At 48.5% G+C, this 16,048-nt stretch overlaps 1 protein-coding gene across 4 annotated transcripts; it reads left to right on the forward strand.

Moving 5' to 3' along the window:
• The first annotated feature begins 190 nt into the window (after nt 1–190).
• TMEM183A (transmembrane protein 183A) lies at nt 191–15,314 on the forward strand. 4 transcript variants are annotated; one of them, XM_074163229.1, is made up of 8 exons: nt 191–342; nt 996–1,085; nt 3,684–3,839; nt 6,510–6,669; nt 7,782–7,962; nt 11,282–11,362; nt 12,019–12,174; nt 13,026–13,701. In XM_074163229.1, exons 1-8 carry the CDS (start codon nt 246–248, stop codon nt 13,209–13,211), a joined length of 1,107 nt encoding a protein of 368 aa, XP_074019330.1. In that variant the 5' UTR covers nt 191–245; the 3' UTR covers nt 13,212–13,701. The 4 variants fall into 4 exon arrangements, with proteins under 4 accessions (XP_074019330.1, XP_074019331.1, XP_074019332.1 ...); XM_074163230.1 differs by having other exon boundaries at nt 198–342; nt 6,513–6,669; nt 13,026–15,314; XM_074163231.1 differs by lacking the exon at nt 996–1,085 and having other exon boundaries at nt 282–342.
• Nucleotides 15,315–16,048: the final 734 nt, after the last annotated feature.

The following is a 16,048-nucleotide window of genomic DNA, read 5'->3' on the forward strand; positions in this document are numbered from 1 at the left end:
TAGGGCGGTTGCCCGCAGGCCCCGGTGCTGTGAGGGCCGGGGTGATCCGCACTGGGGCTACTGGGAGGACTGGGGGAGGAAGGGGGGGCTCACCCAGAGAGGGGTGCCCCTTCCCCCCGCCGCCGTGACGTCAGAGCGGCGCGCCGGCGGCGTCGCGTCGCGGTGACGTCACGGTCTCGCGCGGGGCGGGCGGGGGCGGTGCTGTCCCCGCTGTCCCCGCGGCCCCGCTGCGGCCCGGGCGGGACATGGCCCCGCGCGGCCGCCCCGCCGCCGCCGCCATGCCCAAGAGGGGCGCCCGAAAACGCCTCAAGTTCCGGGCCGACGACGTGTGCTCCGAGCGCGGTGAGGAGCGGGCCGGGGCCTGAGGGGAGTGGGGCCTGGCCGGGCCTGGAGCGGGGCCTGAGGGGAGCTGGGGCCCAGCCCTGCCGGGGGAAGACGGCCGGAGAGGACGGGCTGGGCCTGGATTGGGGTTTGAGGGACGACGTGGCCTCGCCCGAGGGGTTGAGGGGCCTGGGTTTGGCCGGGATGAAGGGAGACGGGGAGAGGAAGGGAGCCGGGCCGCATTCGGGATTGTGGAGGGAGAGAGCTGGCTCCTGCTGGAGGTGAGGGTATCTGGCTTGGTGTGGGAGTGGGGGAATGAGTCTTGGTCTGCGAAGGGCCGAGCCGAGGCCTAGAGGATCAGCCAGACTAGAGTTGGGCTGTCTGTGAGGGGGGTGTGGGCTTTGGTGTTGGTTGAGGTGGAGAGAGGCCTGGGCTGAGCAGGGGGTGGATCCCTTAGGCCCAGCAGACCCAAGATGTGCTTGGGCTAGAGGCCTGCTAGGGGCTCCTGGCCCTCACCTCTCTGTTGGGGCTCCTTTTCCTGCTGCTGCACGTCCTGCTCGAGCCTCCGTTCCTATGGGGAGTGTCCCCTTGAGGGATCGCAGCTCTTAGACCTTGTATCCCCTCCCCTGTAATCCATAATCCCGCTGACACCCCGTCTCCTGACTCTCCTGCAGTGACGGTGGCAGATTATGCTAACTCAGACCCAGCTGTCGTGAAATCTGGACGGGTGAAAAAAGCTGTGGCCAATGCAGTTCAGCAGGAAGGTGAGTCTACACTAGGGAACCCGCCTGCCCTGGGCTGCCTGCCCGTTTTGCTGGCCTGTGCGTGATGTGGGAAACTCTCCCTCCATGCCTTGAGAAAATCTCTTTCATTTGGTGCCTGAAAATGAGTCTGTGTTCTTCTGAAGAATCTGATTTTTAGGATTTTAGGAGATTTTGTAGAAAGTCTGTTGAAAGTCCAGTGAGAATTGCTGAGTCTTAGTGCCTGAAATGGGAAGCCTCTTTCCATTAGCTATTGGGTGTTATCTCCTGCTTGAAGCAGAAATTAACATGATAGGAGTCTTTATTACTTTATTACCTGATATAAAACTGTAGACAACTTTATTAGCAGGTAAAATAAGGTTATGATAATTCTGGCAAATGTGTTCCCCCTGTGTGGCAAGGAGGTCTGCTGAGGGTGTTGCTACTTTTTTGGTGAACTGTATAAACAAGCAGTTTCCTGGAAATGTATTGCAATATTTTGTTATCTACTTCCTCCTTGGGTTTTAGCTGCTGGGAGCATTCTGAACTAACACACTCTGTTTACTTAATAAATGCAAATGAGTCCTTGCATCCAGCATTGCCTGCTTTGTCCAGCTTAAGCCCTCTCCCAAAATCCTGCTGGGTTTCTGGCTCACCTCCACGCTATCTGGGTGACTCCAGGTCACAGCAGTTCCCTGCCCACCCCTTTCTTGGGTCTTTGCAGAGTCACTGGGGCTTCCCCCTCCTTATGCGGGGATCCTCGGGATCTCTCCTCCCCAGCCCCAGGGCTGTGCTACACCTTATCTGGTGCAGTCACAACGCCTGTCACAGCGTTATCTGGTGCGATGTCACCACGGCATGGGGACAGCAGGCAGCTGAGAGCAGCCTCTGCCCAGGGAGCTTTTGGCCTTTGGCCTCGCTCGCCTCCTGGCTCCAAGTAAACATGGCACGGTGTGTGACTGCCAGCGAGCGGGAGCTTCCCGGGGAGAGGAGCAAAGGCCAGGTGGAGTTTTCCTGAGCTTTTTCCCTCCCTGTCCTAACCCCCAGGGGTGAGGTGGGAATTGCTGCTGTGAGCAGAAGAGAGGGTGCCTCTGCAGGATTGCAGTGCAGCGTGATTCGGTGTGTGAATGGACATGTGTTGTCGACAGATGTTGATCTTTCCTTTGCAGAGTGTGACAGTTTCTTTTTCTAAACCCCTCTCTGAGTCTCCATCAGTTGTTGTGCTCTCTTGCCTGACTGTATTTGATGTTATAACTTTCTGCCATTTGTGTTGCCATCTATTTCTCTTTCTGCCTATAAAAGGCAAAAAGAGAAATGTAGAGAGGGCAGTACCATTTGACAGTGAGGGACACCACTGTCACGAATGTGTGCGGTTTACAAAGTTAACTGTGCAAAGTGAGGTCGAACTGGTTTAACAAAGCACTGAAAGTATCTCTAGTCAGTGGGTACAGTCAAGATCTAACTTAAGACTGTCTTTCCATCTGCTGTCTTACCGTTTCAAAACCTTGTTCTGTGGTTAGAAATGAGAACATCTCACCGGAATTTATTTATGGTTAGTTCCTGATGTGTTTTTTTTTTTTCCCCCTGTCACTCTGTCCCTTTAATTCAAATAGCACTTCTTGCTCTCCAGTGACTGTAACTGTGATGTCTGAAACCTTCCTGGGCTTTAGTTTGTTCTGGGATAGAATAGTTTGAGCAGTGCAATCCTCCTCTGGCACGGTCAGGTGCCTCATGGTAGAAGTAGTTTTCTTCATCCAAGCACATTAGGTTGAAATTCAACTTTTCTTGAGTGATTTTTATAGACTATTTGCAAGACATTTGTAATGCTGTTACAATGCTGGTCTGTCTGTGACAGCGCCTCATGCAGCTGTGACGTAGGACCGCACCTTTCTTTTTCAACTACTGCCTCATATGTGGATTTTTCTGCCCTAATGAGCCCTCAATTTACAGATCAAATTATAAAAATAGTATTTCCTGACAGGGATGTGTCTAAACATCTCCCCAGAGGCAGCAAAAATCCCAAACTCAACTGATTGAACTTGTTTTCCTCATTAGGCCAGAGTCTTTCCCTCCACTAAACTCTAGGATGTAGAGTTCCTGTGTGCTGGGCACTTGGTTGTGTCGCTGATGGATTGGGCGTCATCAGCCCCGGGATCCCTTTATCCTGCTGAGAAGGGAGTGTATCTTCTCTGTGTTCCCAGAACAGCTACAGAGTAGTTGCTGGCTCTGGACAGGCTGAAGGGTGGTCATGCAAGGGAAGCTCTGGTATGCAGGGAAACCAGTTAGCACTGGAGAGAAAGAGCCTGTTGTTTTATTCAGAACTGTAAACAGCTTCAGCTAAACCAATGGGATCATCTGCATAATGTGCTGGTAATTGTCCTCATTGTTCATTCTTTAAAATAAAAAGCTGAATAATTATGTTTTCAATTCACTCACCCCTGCTAATCTTTCTCTGACAAGGTAATCCCGGGGCCCAGGATTTACTCGCTTGTGTCACTCTCCAGAAAGCTTTAGTGCCTTGTTTCTTAGCAGGGGCAGTGGTTCCACTGAAGTATCTCCTGAACTTGGATCACCTTTTCCTCTCTGCTGGTAAACTTACTGTGTCGTTGTTTGTCATTCTAGTAAAATCCCTCTGTGGTTTGGAAGCTTCTTGTGTTCCTGCTGAGGAAGTTCTCTCCGTGTCAGGAGAGTCTTGTGACAGCAGCGATGAAATGGATACGAAGGAAAGCATCAACGGGCGAACTGCATCTAGAAAAAAGAAGAGCAAAAGGCACAAAGGTACGGTCGCCAGCCACTCCTGGGGGGCTCTCTGTGGGCTGCTTCTGCGTCTTCTGCGGATGTGATGTTAATGATTGCTATTTACAGGCTAATCATGAGGCATTCTCTAACCTGTATGTGCACGATCACTGTTAAACCCGCTGGCAACTTGCTGGCACTCGGTCAGAGGTGTTGCCTTTTCACAAAGGCAGAGCCTTGGGCATGAAATCAAAGCCTGAAAGCTGGTGGCTTTCAGTAAACTTCTCTCAGTCTTGGAAAACGAATGCTGCTCTTCGAAAGAGTTGTGAAACTTTGCCGCTGGACGTGTTACTTCCTTGAACATACGTCGGTGAAAGCAGGGTTTGCTTTGGGGAAAAAACAATGCTGCTTTCCACAATGCGTGGATTTTGCCAACTAATGCTCTGTTTTCAGGATGTTTCCAAGGCTGTGGTTACAAATGGGGATAGAGGGCTTTCTTTTTTTTCCAGCAAATGGGTGAATTTGGCCCTAGTGGCATCATAGTAAGATAATTCCAGGGAAGCGCATCCTTCAGCATTTGCACTTTGTGCAACTCTATAGAAAGCAATTTGCAACACAATGTAAGCAACAAACGGTTCTGCTGCGCTGTGGAATCCTGCAGGAGTTTCTAATAACAGGTTGCTTTTTAGGTTGAGAAAGAAATTTTAACTTGGTTTCTTGAGCTTAAGAAAAACTTTATTAATGCTGGTACTAATTTATGTAACACATCAACATCCACCCCAGCCTGTAGGTGCACAGCACTCCTCTGAGAGAGGAATTTAATCTCTTATTTAGACATCCTTCAGAATTCTGGGAAAATAAGAAAATCTGAGTGGCTACGCTTATCGGAGTTATGAGTCTGGAAAGACAGTATTCTGTTCTACCACAAGCTTGTCTTACTTATTTCTGCTACATGTATAGGGAAGAAAAAATGGTAATAGCCTAACGGTGCTTCTGGCTGCACTCTGAGGTTCAGCACTTGTGGAGTTTGGTGGCTTCTTGAGCCAGAGCTGAAGCAGCAAAGTGGATGTTAGAGCCGGTTGTGGGTGTGCCTGCCATAAATCTGGAGTGGTGCAGGGAAGTGATCACATCCAAGGCTCTCCTTGGCCAGGAATGTAGCAATTAGTCTGAGCTCCCAGAATAATTGCTCTCTCCCAGCTCTCAGAGAGCTGGGACTCTTTAGCCTGGAGAAGAGAAGGCTGAGGGGAGACCTTATTAATGCTTACAAGTATCTAAAGGGTGGGTTGAAGGAGGATGGAGCCGGACTCTTTTCAGTGGTTCCCAGTGAGAGGACGAGGGGCAACGGGCACAAGCTGGAACATGGGAAGTTCCATTCAAATATGAGGAAGAACTTCTTTCCTGTGAGGGTGCCAGAGCCCTGGAACAGGCTGCCCAGGGAGGGTGTGGAGTCCCCTTCTCTGGAGATCTTCAAGCCCTGCGTGGATGCAGTCCTGAATGATGTGCTCTGGGCAGCCCTGCTTTAGCAGGGGAGTTGGACTAGATGATCTCTGGAGGTCCCTTCCAACTCTGACAATTGCGTGATTCTGTGTAATTAGCACATGAGGATAAAGTGCTGTCCTTTGTTATTAACCTGCTGTCTCAGGATTAGATCTGGCACCCTCAAGTTCTTAAACACCTCCTTTGTGCCACTTGTTCACAGACCTCATGGCAGGTTTTTCTCTTAGCACTGTACAAGCTGTATGGTTTCTTTCTTTTTTTCTGTATGTTCCTAATGCTCGGTATTGTTTAGCTATTTATGTTGTTTAAAAGTATTTTTCTCCAAAAGTTGGAGTGATGCCTGTGGAAAAATGTGTGGTGGTAACTTACAAACACCTCAGGAATGAAAGGAGTTTCTGAGCCTTCAGTTCTGGTTGAGCAGTTCTGACACCTCTGAGGGGAAGAACAGGCCATTCTGTTCATGTGATTTGCATTAAATGTTTCCCATCCAAGAAGCTTTAATGAAATTACAGGTTTAAGAAAAGCAGCTGATTAGCCAGTCGCAGAAGAGAATTGCTTGCCCTCCCTAGCAGAGCTCCTACAAAAATATTGTGACCATTAGAACAAAGAATTGACAGGCTTGGCAATGTCTTAATGTTCAGGGACTTCTAGTGGAAAGCATTTTTTGATGACCTTTTAAATGAGCAGCATGAGCTTTGCCCTCCTTCACATAAAGTTGTCTCTGTATTTGCCATCCAATTTTTATTCCTCCACTTAAGTGTTATCTTTCTGCTGTGAAAGGGTCAAGCATGGAAACAGGGTCCGGAAAGGCTGTGGGGTTTCCGTCCTTGAATACAGTCAGGACTTGATTGGACAAGATCCCGAACAAAATGATGTAATTCAGCCTGCTTTGAGCAGGGCTGTTTGGACTAGAGACGTCCAGAGAATCCTTTCAGCTTGAATTATTCTTTGAATCTGCCACTTTGCACTTGTGCAGACAGCGCAGCTGAGATAAATGATGGCACGAATCCAGCAAAGGGGAGGTGTCATGGTTGTGCGGGTGGGTAAGCGCACGCTGCTGAAAACCGATAGTAATTAAGTTGTATTAACTAGGGCTTGTTTAGCTGCCTGTATGTATATACATATTGCAGCTACCTCAGCGGTAAAGCACACGCCTCTAGATGTGCCTTGATAAAGAGGTTATTTACTACACTAACATTCCTTCATTGCATTTAGAAGATCCTGATGGGGGTGGTGGAGAAGAATACCCCATTGATATCTGGCTGTTGTTGGCCTCCTACATTCGCCCTGAAGACATTGTCCGGTTTTCTTTGATTTGCAAGAAAGCATGGACTGTTACTTGCACTGCCGCCTTCTGGACCAGGCTCTACAGAAGGTGAGACTCTAGATAATTTTTAATACTACTTGTAGGAAGTTTCGGCAATGACCAGCTCTCTGAAGAGCTATAAATAAGGGAATAATTCCCTCTAGCCCGGGGTCCTATGATGTTTGCATATTGAGATGGTGACGCAGGCCTCATTTGTCAAGAGGTCGTGGTCTGTTGCATCTGGAAATGGATCTGTGTGGCATATTCCCGTATGCTCTGTATAAAATCTGAGATTATTGTGTGCTTTTCTGCTTGCTGTGGCCTGCACGCTTCTGTTTGTAACAGTGTGTTTTGTGTGTAAAGCACTCAAAGTGCTTATGGTAGGGTCAGTGCCATTTCCTTACTGAGAGACAGGCAAAGGTCACCGATAGAAACTTGCCCTGCCTCAAGCTTTGATGATGGCCACCTTCCTGTATAATTACAGGGTGACCTGAGAGAAACTATGGCATTTTGGAGCTGTCGCAGTGCCAGAAGTAAGTTATAAATAAAGTAAGAGAAGAGCAAAGGGCTGGTCAAAACTTGAAACAAATCCTTGTGTCCTGGTGCCTGTCACTTCCACTTTCCTTCAGGACAGAACATTTTCTTTAAATTTCTTTATCTGTGGCCCAGGAGGCGCAAGCAACAGGAGCGCAGATCAGACAGCAGCCATTGTCATCCTCACCCCTGGTTTTTAGTGTGAAGTTCCCCAGCAAAGGCTCCTTTGGCATTTGCTCAAAGAATGACCCGTGAGTGTGGGCACTCGGACTGTGCAGACTGCCCGCCTGCAGGCACGTGATGGAACTCAGCTAAAGCAAGTCCTCGAGAACCTGCAGGAATCTGCAGGGCATTGTGCATCCTGCAGCTAAAACACCATCCGGTCTCTCTAGGCAAACTCTCTGCGAGGAGTTAGTGAGGAATTTTAGCATGTTTTGCTTATGTGTGTGCTGGAAACCTGGCTGATGCGGGTAAAGTCTTTAAGACTTCAGAAGTACAAACCCCTTGAAGCTCTCAGAGTTGACAAGAGTCCTCTGATCAATTAGATGTTCGGTTTTCTCTCAACATTGATATTTTCATAGCCCTCTCCCCATGTCTCTGGCATTCTGACCCTTCAGCGTGTGTTGGGTTTGTTGTTGGCTTTTCAGGCACTACAGCCTGGACGCGTACCTGCCTCTGCGCTTGCGGCCGGAGTCCATGGAGAAGCTGCACTGTCTCCGTGCGTGTGTCATCCGGTCGCTCTACCACATGTACGAGCCCTTCGCATCTCGAGTCTCCAGGAATCCAGCTATTCCAGACAGTACTCCCAGCACTTTAAAAAATTCCAGAGTAAGTGGAATCACTAAGGAAGTTGGATATTTCTGAGATGTTGCTCTTTCTAATTTTTTATTCTTTTCCTAGTAGAAAAATAGATGATGTTTAGATGGTCGCAAGTGAAGCTTGGGTGTAGGATGGTTACTAGCTCTGAAGAGTGATTTTTAAAGGGATGCTGATTACTTGTATCCCCACAGCTGCTACTGCAGAGGATTCTAGTTACTCTTCTGAGTAACTTCTGCCCAAGTCCCACCACAACAGCTTTGTAATCACTAAAAAGGCACTTGCTTCACTGGATGTCGGAACTGGTAGGGATATTTGCATCTCTCCCCTCCTCTGTTGCAAATTAGTTGCTGAAAGGAGGTTGCAGTAGGATCGGCTTTTTATATCTTCTGCTTTATTCTCACCCTGTCTGCCAGAATACATCTTTTCTCTATAGCAGGCATCTGGAGAGATCAGCAGTGACACTGATAGCCTCTGAAAGGGAGTCATGTCACACTGCATTCCTGTAGGTCATCCATCGTCTCTGGTGTCTGGGCGAGGGAGGGTAGAGGGTAGCGCAGTCATGAGCATGGCACATGTGCAGAGCGATTGTCTGCTTTGGGCCTGGGGCTGCGGTTGTGTTGGGCTGAGAAGGGTTTGTCTCTGGTGTGGGCAGGCAATTCCCTTTGCTATCCCAGCTTGGAGCACTTGCATATCCATTTCTCTTTAATTGCTGTTTACCATTAACTCTGAAATGCCTTTGTGTCTCTTGTTTGGTTTTAACTTGCAACTGGCTGATACTCTGTGAGCAGCTTAAGCAACAGTGTGAATTCTCCACCCTCCAAATCCAAAGTCAAAAACCTGTTGAGTGAGGTTTTTGGAGCCAAACTGAAGTGGTTTTGGTTCAGCAGTTGTACTTACTTTTCCATGTAAAATAGAACAACCTCACCTGTATGTGACATCCCTCCTTTCTTCCTTCCTCTCCCTGGGTGGATACTGGAGAAAAATGTCAGACGGCTTAGGGAGCATCCAGCAGTAACACAAGCAGGTGGTGCTGCAGAGCAGGAGAAAAGCACACAGTGCTGTGTGTCGTCTTATCTCTGCATCCAGAGCTCTTCGTTCTCTTCCCAGATCCCCTGTTGGGGTATCGTCTTTCTTAAAAAATAAAAAGCAAAACATTTCTAGGAAATTTCAAGTTAACCTTAGTCCTTCTGAGTCTAACTTCCTACCACTGCTCGGATCTGGTAGCGGGGCTGTTCACAGCTGGAAACCCGGAGGTGATGCTGGCAGGCTCGGCATTTTGGAAGCATTCGTGTTGACATCATAACGGCTTTGGTGCCCACTGCTAGTGCTTCTACTGTACTAACGGTTTGAGGAAGATTCCTGAAGTGCAGTCTTTTATTATTCCGTTTTTAAAAAAGGAAATTAAATGGTGACGAGGCTTTGTTAGAGCAGTAGAGGTTTGACCTAACCCCTTGGAGCATAAATGAGCCATCCTGAGTCTGGTCTTGCTGTACTTCTGCATTGCGAGACTCTGAGCTCCACCTGTGTTTCTGTGCACTGAAATACCTCGGCACAGTGTGTCCGGAGGAGGATCAGACATTGCCTCCCCGTGTTCTTGCTTTCATGGGCTTGATTATACCTTTAAGGGTCATTGAAACTAATGGCAAACGCCTACATAAACTGCATGTGGCAAGAGGAGACCCCAGACCCGGGTGTTATCAAATCTAGCTTTTCCTCTTTAATTTCCTTTTTTCTTTCCCTAGCCTAGCTTGTGTGGGACACTGGAGCCGTTATGGTGTCAGCAGAAGTGTTTGCCCTTTAAAGACACCCCCATTATTTTTGGTGGAGCGGCAGGCCATACGGCGCGTCTGAAGGGCAGGACGGCTGACCCGTGGACGACATCCTCTGCCCCTTAGGAGGTACTGACCATTTTGTGCTTCACTACTTGCCATGACCAAACAAGTTGTTAGACCAGGCTGTCTCTGCAGGTGAACTAAAAATGCCACTGATGATGGAGTTAAACTCAGCAGCATCTGCTGCTCACCTGAGTTAAAAAAGATCTGGAGAACATTTTTATCGGAAAGAACTGAGGACCACCTCCTGCCGGGTTGAGGTTACTTGGCGCATGTTTCTGAGCTCAACTCCACATCGCTTTGGTGTTCACCTCGTGAAGATTGTCGAGATAAAGATCCTCTAAGGACTCTAGTTTACGGACATGATTCAGAGTTGAAGTAAAGGGTCTCATATCACCTGTAGTCTCTACTTCCAGAGCCCCCATGGTGGAGGCTGGCTCTGGCTTTGTTTTAGTTGTGGTCACGCTGTCCTGGAATGAAATTAAATGCGTGCTTCACCCCGCAGCCCAGTCAGGCCTTCTCTTGGTGTGGGAGAGATTGTATGGGTCTTGAGGAGTTGTCATCCTTACCCATATTACTATTCCTTTTTCTGCTGACATTGCTAGAAGATAAGACCAGCTGTGGTGGGCTGGCATCTGTGGTGTAGAAACACTTGGTGATGGCGAGACTGACTTGCCAGATTCTTTTTCCAGCTGTAAAAGGGTAGCTGCTTCCACTCACTGGTAGGCAGGGGATTTACTACTTAGTTTAATACAGGAGTTCTGCTGGGACTCCTGCTAGAACGAGTTCTGCATGCTGGAATGGGTCCTATGGACCACGCAGTGCTAACAGGATGAAGTTGGAGGACTCCTGGTGTGTGTCTGTGTGGGAGGGCAGTGCTGGTTACCTCTACTGTAGGCCCTGTTCTCACTACCTTTTACAAAGGGGCACTAGGTTGATCAGGCTGTGCTATCCTGGCAGTGTTTTTCTGCTCTGAAGTACAACAGTCGGTGCCTAGTGATATCAAGGTCTTCTTTTGACACCAAAGTGTCATAGGAACTTCCTCATCTGACACCTCGTACCTCATATAATGGTCTTTGCATTTCCCTCTGGATTCTCTCCTCGATCCTTATTCTCATTTTAGTTGTTACTCACTCTAGTCTTGTTTGGAGCCCAGTTTAATGGGAGCTCTTGGTGGGTGGAGGGGAGCAGGTGAATCTGGACCGCTCGTTTCTGCCTTATGAAAGGGACAAATTACGCAGAGGGATTTTTCTGTTTAGCACGTCAGTGGCTACGAGTTGTATCATCCAGTTGCATGATGAGTTGGCCAACTTGGCACCGGGAGACCTAAATGCTGAGTGTGTTCTTTGAACATAATTAATTTGAATAAATGATTCCTAACTGCTCCTGTGTAATTGTGTTTGTAATTGGAAGCCTTTATGCTCTACTAAAACTTATTTCAAGTGGCGCCTTTAAGGGTTTCATAATTTTGTGTTTCTTTTTTTTCTCCACCTCAGTGTCTGCTTTTCTGGTGCAAAAAGATTGAAGGGAACAGACAAGAAGTAATGTGGGAATTCAACTTCAAGTTCAAAAAGCAGGTATGAAAGAAGAAGCAGAATGGCTGTGACTCTTTTTGAAGCAGTGATTATTTTTCTGGGTGGTACAAAAGAAAAAACTTTATGAGTTCAGATATTAAATAGAAGGTCTGACTCCCATGATAAACTAAAGCGCGTTCTGAAACTGCACTCAGTTTTCAGGCTGTATTACCAAGATGTTTAGAGTCCTACATTTTTATTTCCTCATCTGGTTTCCTTTCTGCACTGTAATATGTGGATCATTCGTTACCCCAAATAATCTAATCTTTGGGTCATCGCTACTGATTGCTACCAAATAATAGACTATTTGACTGTAGTGGTCAAAATGTGGACCAAAATCTGAAAGAACTTGTTTTACCATTGGAAGGATTTCCCAGAGAAGCGAAGAAAGCCCACACTGCCAGTGAAAACCTCCAGTAGTGGGTCTCAGGAGAAGCACGTAGTTTTGGGCAACCTGGGGAGTTCTGTAGCTTTCCCCTCTAAAGAAGGGAAAGTCCTGCAAATCGCCTGTCCCGAGTGATGGCTTTTTGTTGTTCATGTAACACTCTGCCCAAATGTGTGGTTATGGGGTGAGAACCTCCTGCTTGGCACTGGGGAGGAGCAGCCAAACTCCCATCATGGGTTCCTGCTTAGCTGAATAGGTCTCTCTTTCTTTCAAGTCTCCCAGATTCAAGAGCAAGTGTTGCAAAGTTCTTCAGCCACCGATTCAGTATGAAGAAGTCCATACAAATCCGGATCAGGATTGCTGTCTACTGCAGATCACCACCTTCAACTTCATATTCGTGCCAATAGTCATGGGCATGACGTTTACCTTGGTGAGAGCTTGAGAAACGCTCAAGTCAAAGAGCGTGTGTGCGGTTTCTGTGGGGAGGTGAAGAGGACACCCCTTTGGTGGTGTGTAAATCACGCTGCTGCCTCGACAAACCAGTTCCGGGAATTTTAAGGTTAATGATCAGAGGAAATGCTGAGGATCTCCTCAGATCAGCTTCTGCGTTTCCATCAGCTTCCCTATTTGGTGCACAAAAACAGATGATGTAGAAAATCTGCAGGGAGCTGTGGCTGTGCAGCGTCTGGGGCAGAGTAGGTGTCTGTACTCCAGCAGGGTACAGCAGGTGGGGATCCAGGAGAAGAGGAGGTCTTCCCTCCTCAGGTAAATATCTCCTTGCCTTACAGCAGTAAATTCTGAGAGCAAAAACCGATATGAGCAAACTCTTTCAATGTGTATATGGTCCCTGACTGGTGATTGCTGGGAGAAGGAGCAGCTTTTGAACCAAATTCCAGAGAGCGGCAGAGCCGGGTGTGCTTAGGCAAGAGCAGTGGCAAAGGGTGGGGTAGTGCATCGGCTGTACGTGTCAGTCAGTGTTTCAGAGGTTACCTGTGTCCAGGAGAGCTTTGGTCTGGCCTCGCCTAAGAGTAGGGTAGCAAGGTCCAGACTTCCTCTGGCAGCTGCTTGCTTTCAGGGTCACTTCTGGCATTATTATTTGGGGTTGCCAGTTGGAGAGAAACTGGAGTTTGAATCCAGTGCTGTAGATTCAGCACCTGGAATACCTTAGACTTGTACAATTTAGAGGAATTTAAAAACCAAAATCTAAAAGTGAACTCTTAAGAACTCTGTTTATTCATCACTTTGATTTTCTGAAGCCCCTCCTGGTCTCTTTTCTTGCAGTTCACCATCAATGTGAGCACAGACATGAGGCATCATCGCGTGCGCCTGGTGTTCCAGGATGCCCCAGTTCGCAATGGGAAGAAGCCTCGGCTGGAGCAGGGAGTGCAGGTGGTGCTGGACCCGGTGCACAGCGTGCGGCTCCTGGATTGGTGGCACCCCCAGTACCCCTTCTCTCCCAAAGCTTAGTGCCCTCCTGAGGCCGCAGGGGCCGGCAGGTGACTGAATCTGACAGGCTGAAGAGAATTTCTAGGAGCCAGGAAATCCTATTTTTATTTCTTAAATAAATTCTGCAGTCTCCTTGCAAGTGGTTGAAGCTACTGGGCTAGTCTGTATGTATATAACTTCTGGTCAGTGATGGGCAGAGCTGAGTGTAAAGCAGAAACTATTTGTAAACACACTTTTATGTAAAATTCACGTTTTATGATTTGAAAGGAGCTCCCTGGAACTGTTCATTTAAAATCCTTTTGGTGCTAAAGAAAGTGGTCCTGTTTTCTGTTTGGCAAGAAGCAGGAGGTTTTGTTTTCCAGCTTTAGTATGACCAGAAACAATTTACGAAAAGAAAAACTAATCCATGTTTGTTTTACTGCAGCGGGATTGCATCCAGTGTGATGTGTCAGTGTCTGAGCAGCAGTGACCAACAATAATGTTCGTTCACAGTCCAAACAGACAGGAGTTTAAGGAAAGAAAAAAGCATAAATGATCAAACAAAGGAATTATTTCAAAGCGGATTTGTAAGGCAAAAGTCTTTCTTGAATGTAAAGAAGCTCCCAAGTTCTCACACTGACGTTTCCTCTTTGAAAAGAAGATCTAAACCTCTAAAAGCAGAAGGTGCTTTTTAGAGAAGATAAACGGAGGGAGAGGAGATGGAGGGGATAAGCTAAACTAACCGAAGCAGTGATGAAGGACTTTGTCTCTTCTGAGAGCAGGGGAGCAGCGCTGGCCTGGTGACCCGGGGAAGCCCAGAAGCAACCGGTGATCTGGTTCCTGACTAAAATTAATTTCTGTGAGGAAGAAGAAGCAGCCCCAGAATTTCCTGTGGCCCTGGGTTGATTGAGAAGGGAGAGAGGCTGGGCCGGTCTGTCGTGGCCAGGATGAATTGGGCTGGAGATTTAATTCAGCGGGTGAAGATCTTGCAGCGGAGAGTCGGGGCTCTCACGGAGGAGAGGTGGCAGCGGAGCAGGGCCTGGAGCGCGGGTGAGCGACTGGAAATAGTCACCCTGGGCTGGGTTTTACCACCTGTTGATTAGTTCCTCAGTCCGGTTTCACATCAGATCGTGTCATAAGCAGGAGTAACAGAACTTTTCCATGTCTAATGTTTAGTGAAGCTCCAGGAAGGAGAGGGATTCTCTTCTGCCATCTCAGCCTGAATTTAAAATGTAAATACCGCACCATTCCCCTGTGAAGAGTTTCTTGCAGATGCCTCTGCCACTCTGTAAATCACCACCAAGGACACCCACCCCAAACGTGGATCTGCGGTAGAGGCTCTGTGATGTTGACAAATATATTTGGGAAGACTCCTGCCTCACAGTTCCCCTTTTCACCGCTGTTGATGCCAACAGGCAATCTAGTTTTGAAACTAGATTAGTCGGAGTAGGGATACAGGGCAAGAAAAACGTGCCCTCACTGTGGCAGTGAAGCTGCTTCCCGTGATGGTGGCGCCTGGTGGGAGCTGTGATGCCTTCGTGGTGCAGGAGAGGACGGGCAGCGCGTTGGAGCTGTGTCAGGCTGCGGGCCCCGCGGTCGGCCGGGCGCTTTGCCTTGAACCCAGAGGGAGCTGCTCCAGCGCAAGGGATGATACGGCCTTCTTTTTGCCATGGGGTTAAATACACTGAACTCGGTGAGAAGCCCTCACTCGCCACATGGTGGAGTTTCTCCGCTGGAGTTTAGTACGTGAAACATCCTCAGCTTGCAATTGTCTGTCATCGTGAGTGGGGATTCTCTCTGGGCTGGTGTATGCTCTCCTTGGTTGGTGTTTATTTGATCAGAGCCTGTTTTCTGCAGAATCCGAGGCACTTTGAAGAGCGTTTTTCAGGCTGTTTTCCGCCGTGTACCCTGAAAACCCCTCTGTTTTACAGGATGATGGCAGCGCCATCTCCCTGATGATTGCTGCTTGTGCTGGGCAGGGGATACGGAGATGGGGGGTGAGGACAGAGATGTTGGGTTCCTGGCTGAGGGCTGGGTGGCAGCAGGACGGGATGGAGCAGGATGGAGTCGGGATAGAGCAGGATGGAGTCTGGCAGCAGCCTGGGCCATGCTATTGCTCCTGTGAAGAAATACAGAATAAATCTTAGAGCGGCGCGTTTCTGACATCTGTGAAAGCAGAAATATGCTCTAATTTGGCATATGGCATGTCCAGGATATGTTTAATGTCCTGGGGCACCCGCTGCAAGTGGCGAACGGCTCTCAGCCCCGTCACTCCCCGGGCAGCGGGTTGGTGAGTGCTGCGGCCGGAGCGGGCAGTGCAGGCGGGTGGACGGGATGATTCCTGCTACCAACAGACGTGCTGGTTTCAAATAAGGATATTTCAATACGGACAGATGTCCCTAACCCAAAGAGGTGCCTCTACCACTGAATCATAGAATTGTTTAGGTTGGAAAAGACCTTTAAGATCGTTGAAGTCCAACCGTTAATTCTGCACTGCCAAGTCCACCACGAAACCATGTGTTTAAGTGCCACATCTACACGTCTTTTAGATCCCTTCAGGGATGGTGACCCTACCGCTTCCCTGGGCAGCCCGTTCCAAGGCTTAATAACTCTTTCTGTGTAAAAATTGTTCCTAATATCCATCCTAAACCTCCCCTGGCACAACTTGAGGCCATTTCCTCTTGTCCCATGGCCTGTTCCTTGGGAGAAGAGACCGACTCCCCCCCCCGGCTACACCCTCCTTTCAGGGAGTTGGAGAGAGTGAGAAGGTCTCCCCTCAGCCTCCTTTTCTCCAGGCTGAACACCCCCAGCTCCCTCAGCCGCTCCTCACAAGGCTTGAGCTCCAGACCCCTCACCAGCTCCGTTGCCCTTCTCTGGAC

Source organism: Numenius arquata, chromosome 24, assembly GCF_964106895.1.
Source record: "Numenius arquata chromosome 24, bNumArq3.hap1.1, whole genome shotgun sequence".
In the NCBI taxonomy this organism is placed as follows: Eukaryota; Metazoa; Chordata; class Aves; order Charadriiformes; family Scolopacidae; genus Numenius; species Numenius arquata.

Excerpts from the sequence above, each read along its gene's own strand:
- TMEM183A (XM_074163229.1), top strand. The coding sequence starts at position 246 with ATGGCCCCGCGCGGCCGCCCCGCCGCCGCCGCCATGCCCAAGAGGGGC. Across the intron at positions 343-995 it reads CGACGTGTGCTCCGAGCGCG|TGACGGTGGCAGATTATGCT; the intron begins GTGAGGAGCGGG and ends ACTCTCCTGCAG. Across the intron at positions 7,963-11,281 it reads GCACTTTAAAAAATTCCAGA|TGTCTGCTTTTCTGGTGCAA; the intron begins GTAAGTGGAATC and ends TCTCCACCTCAG.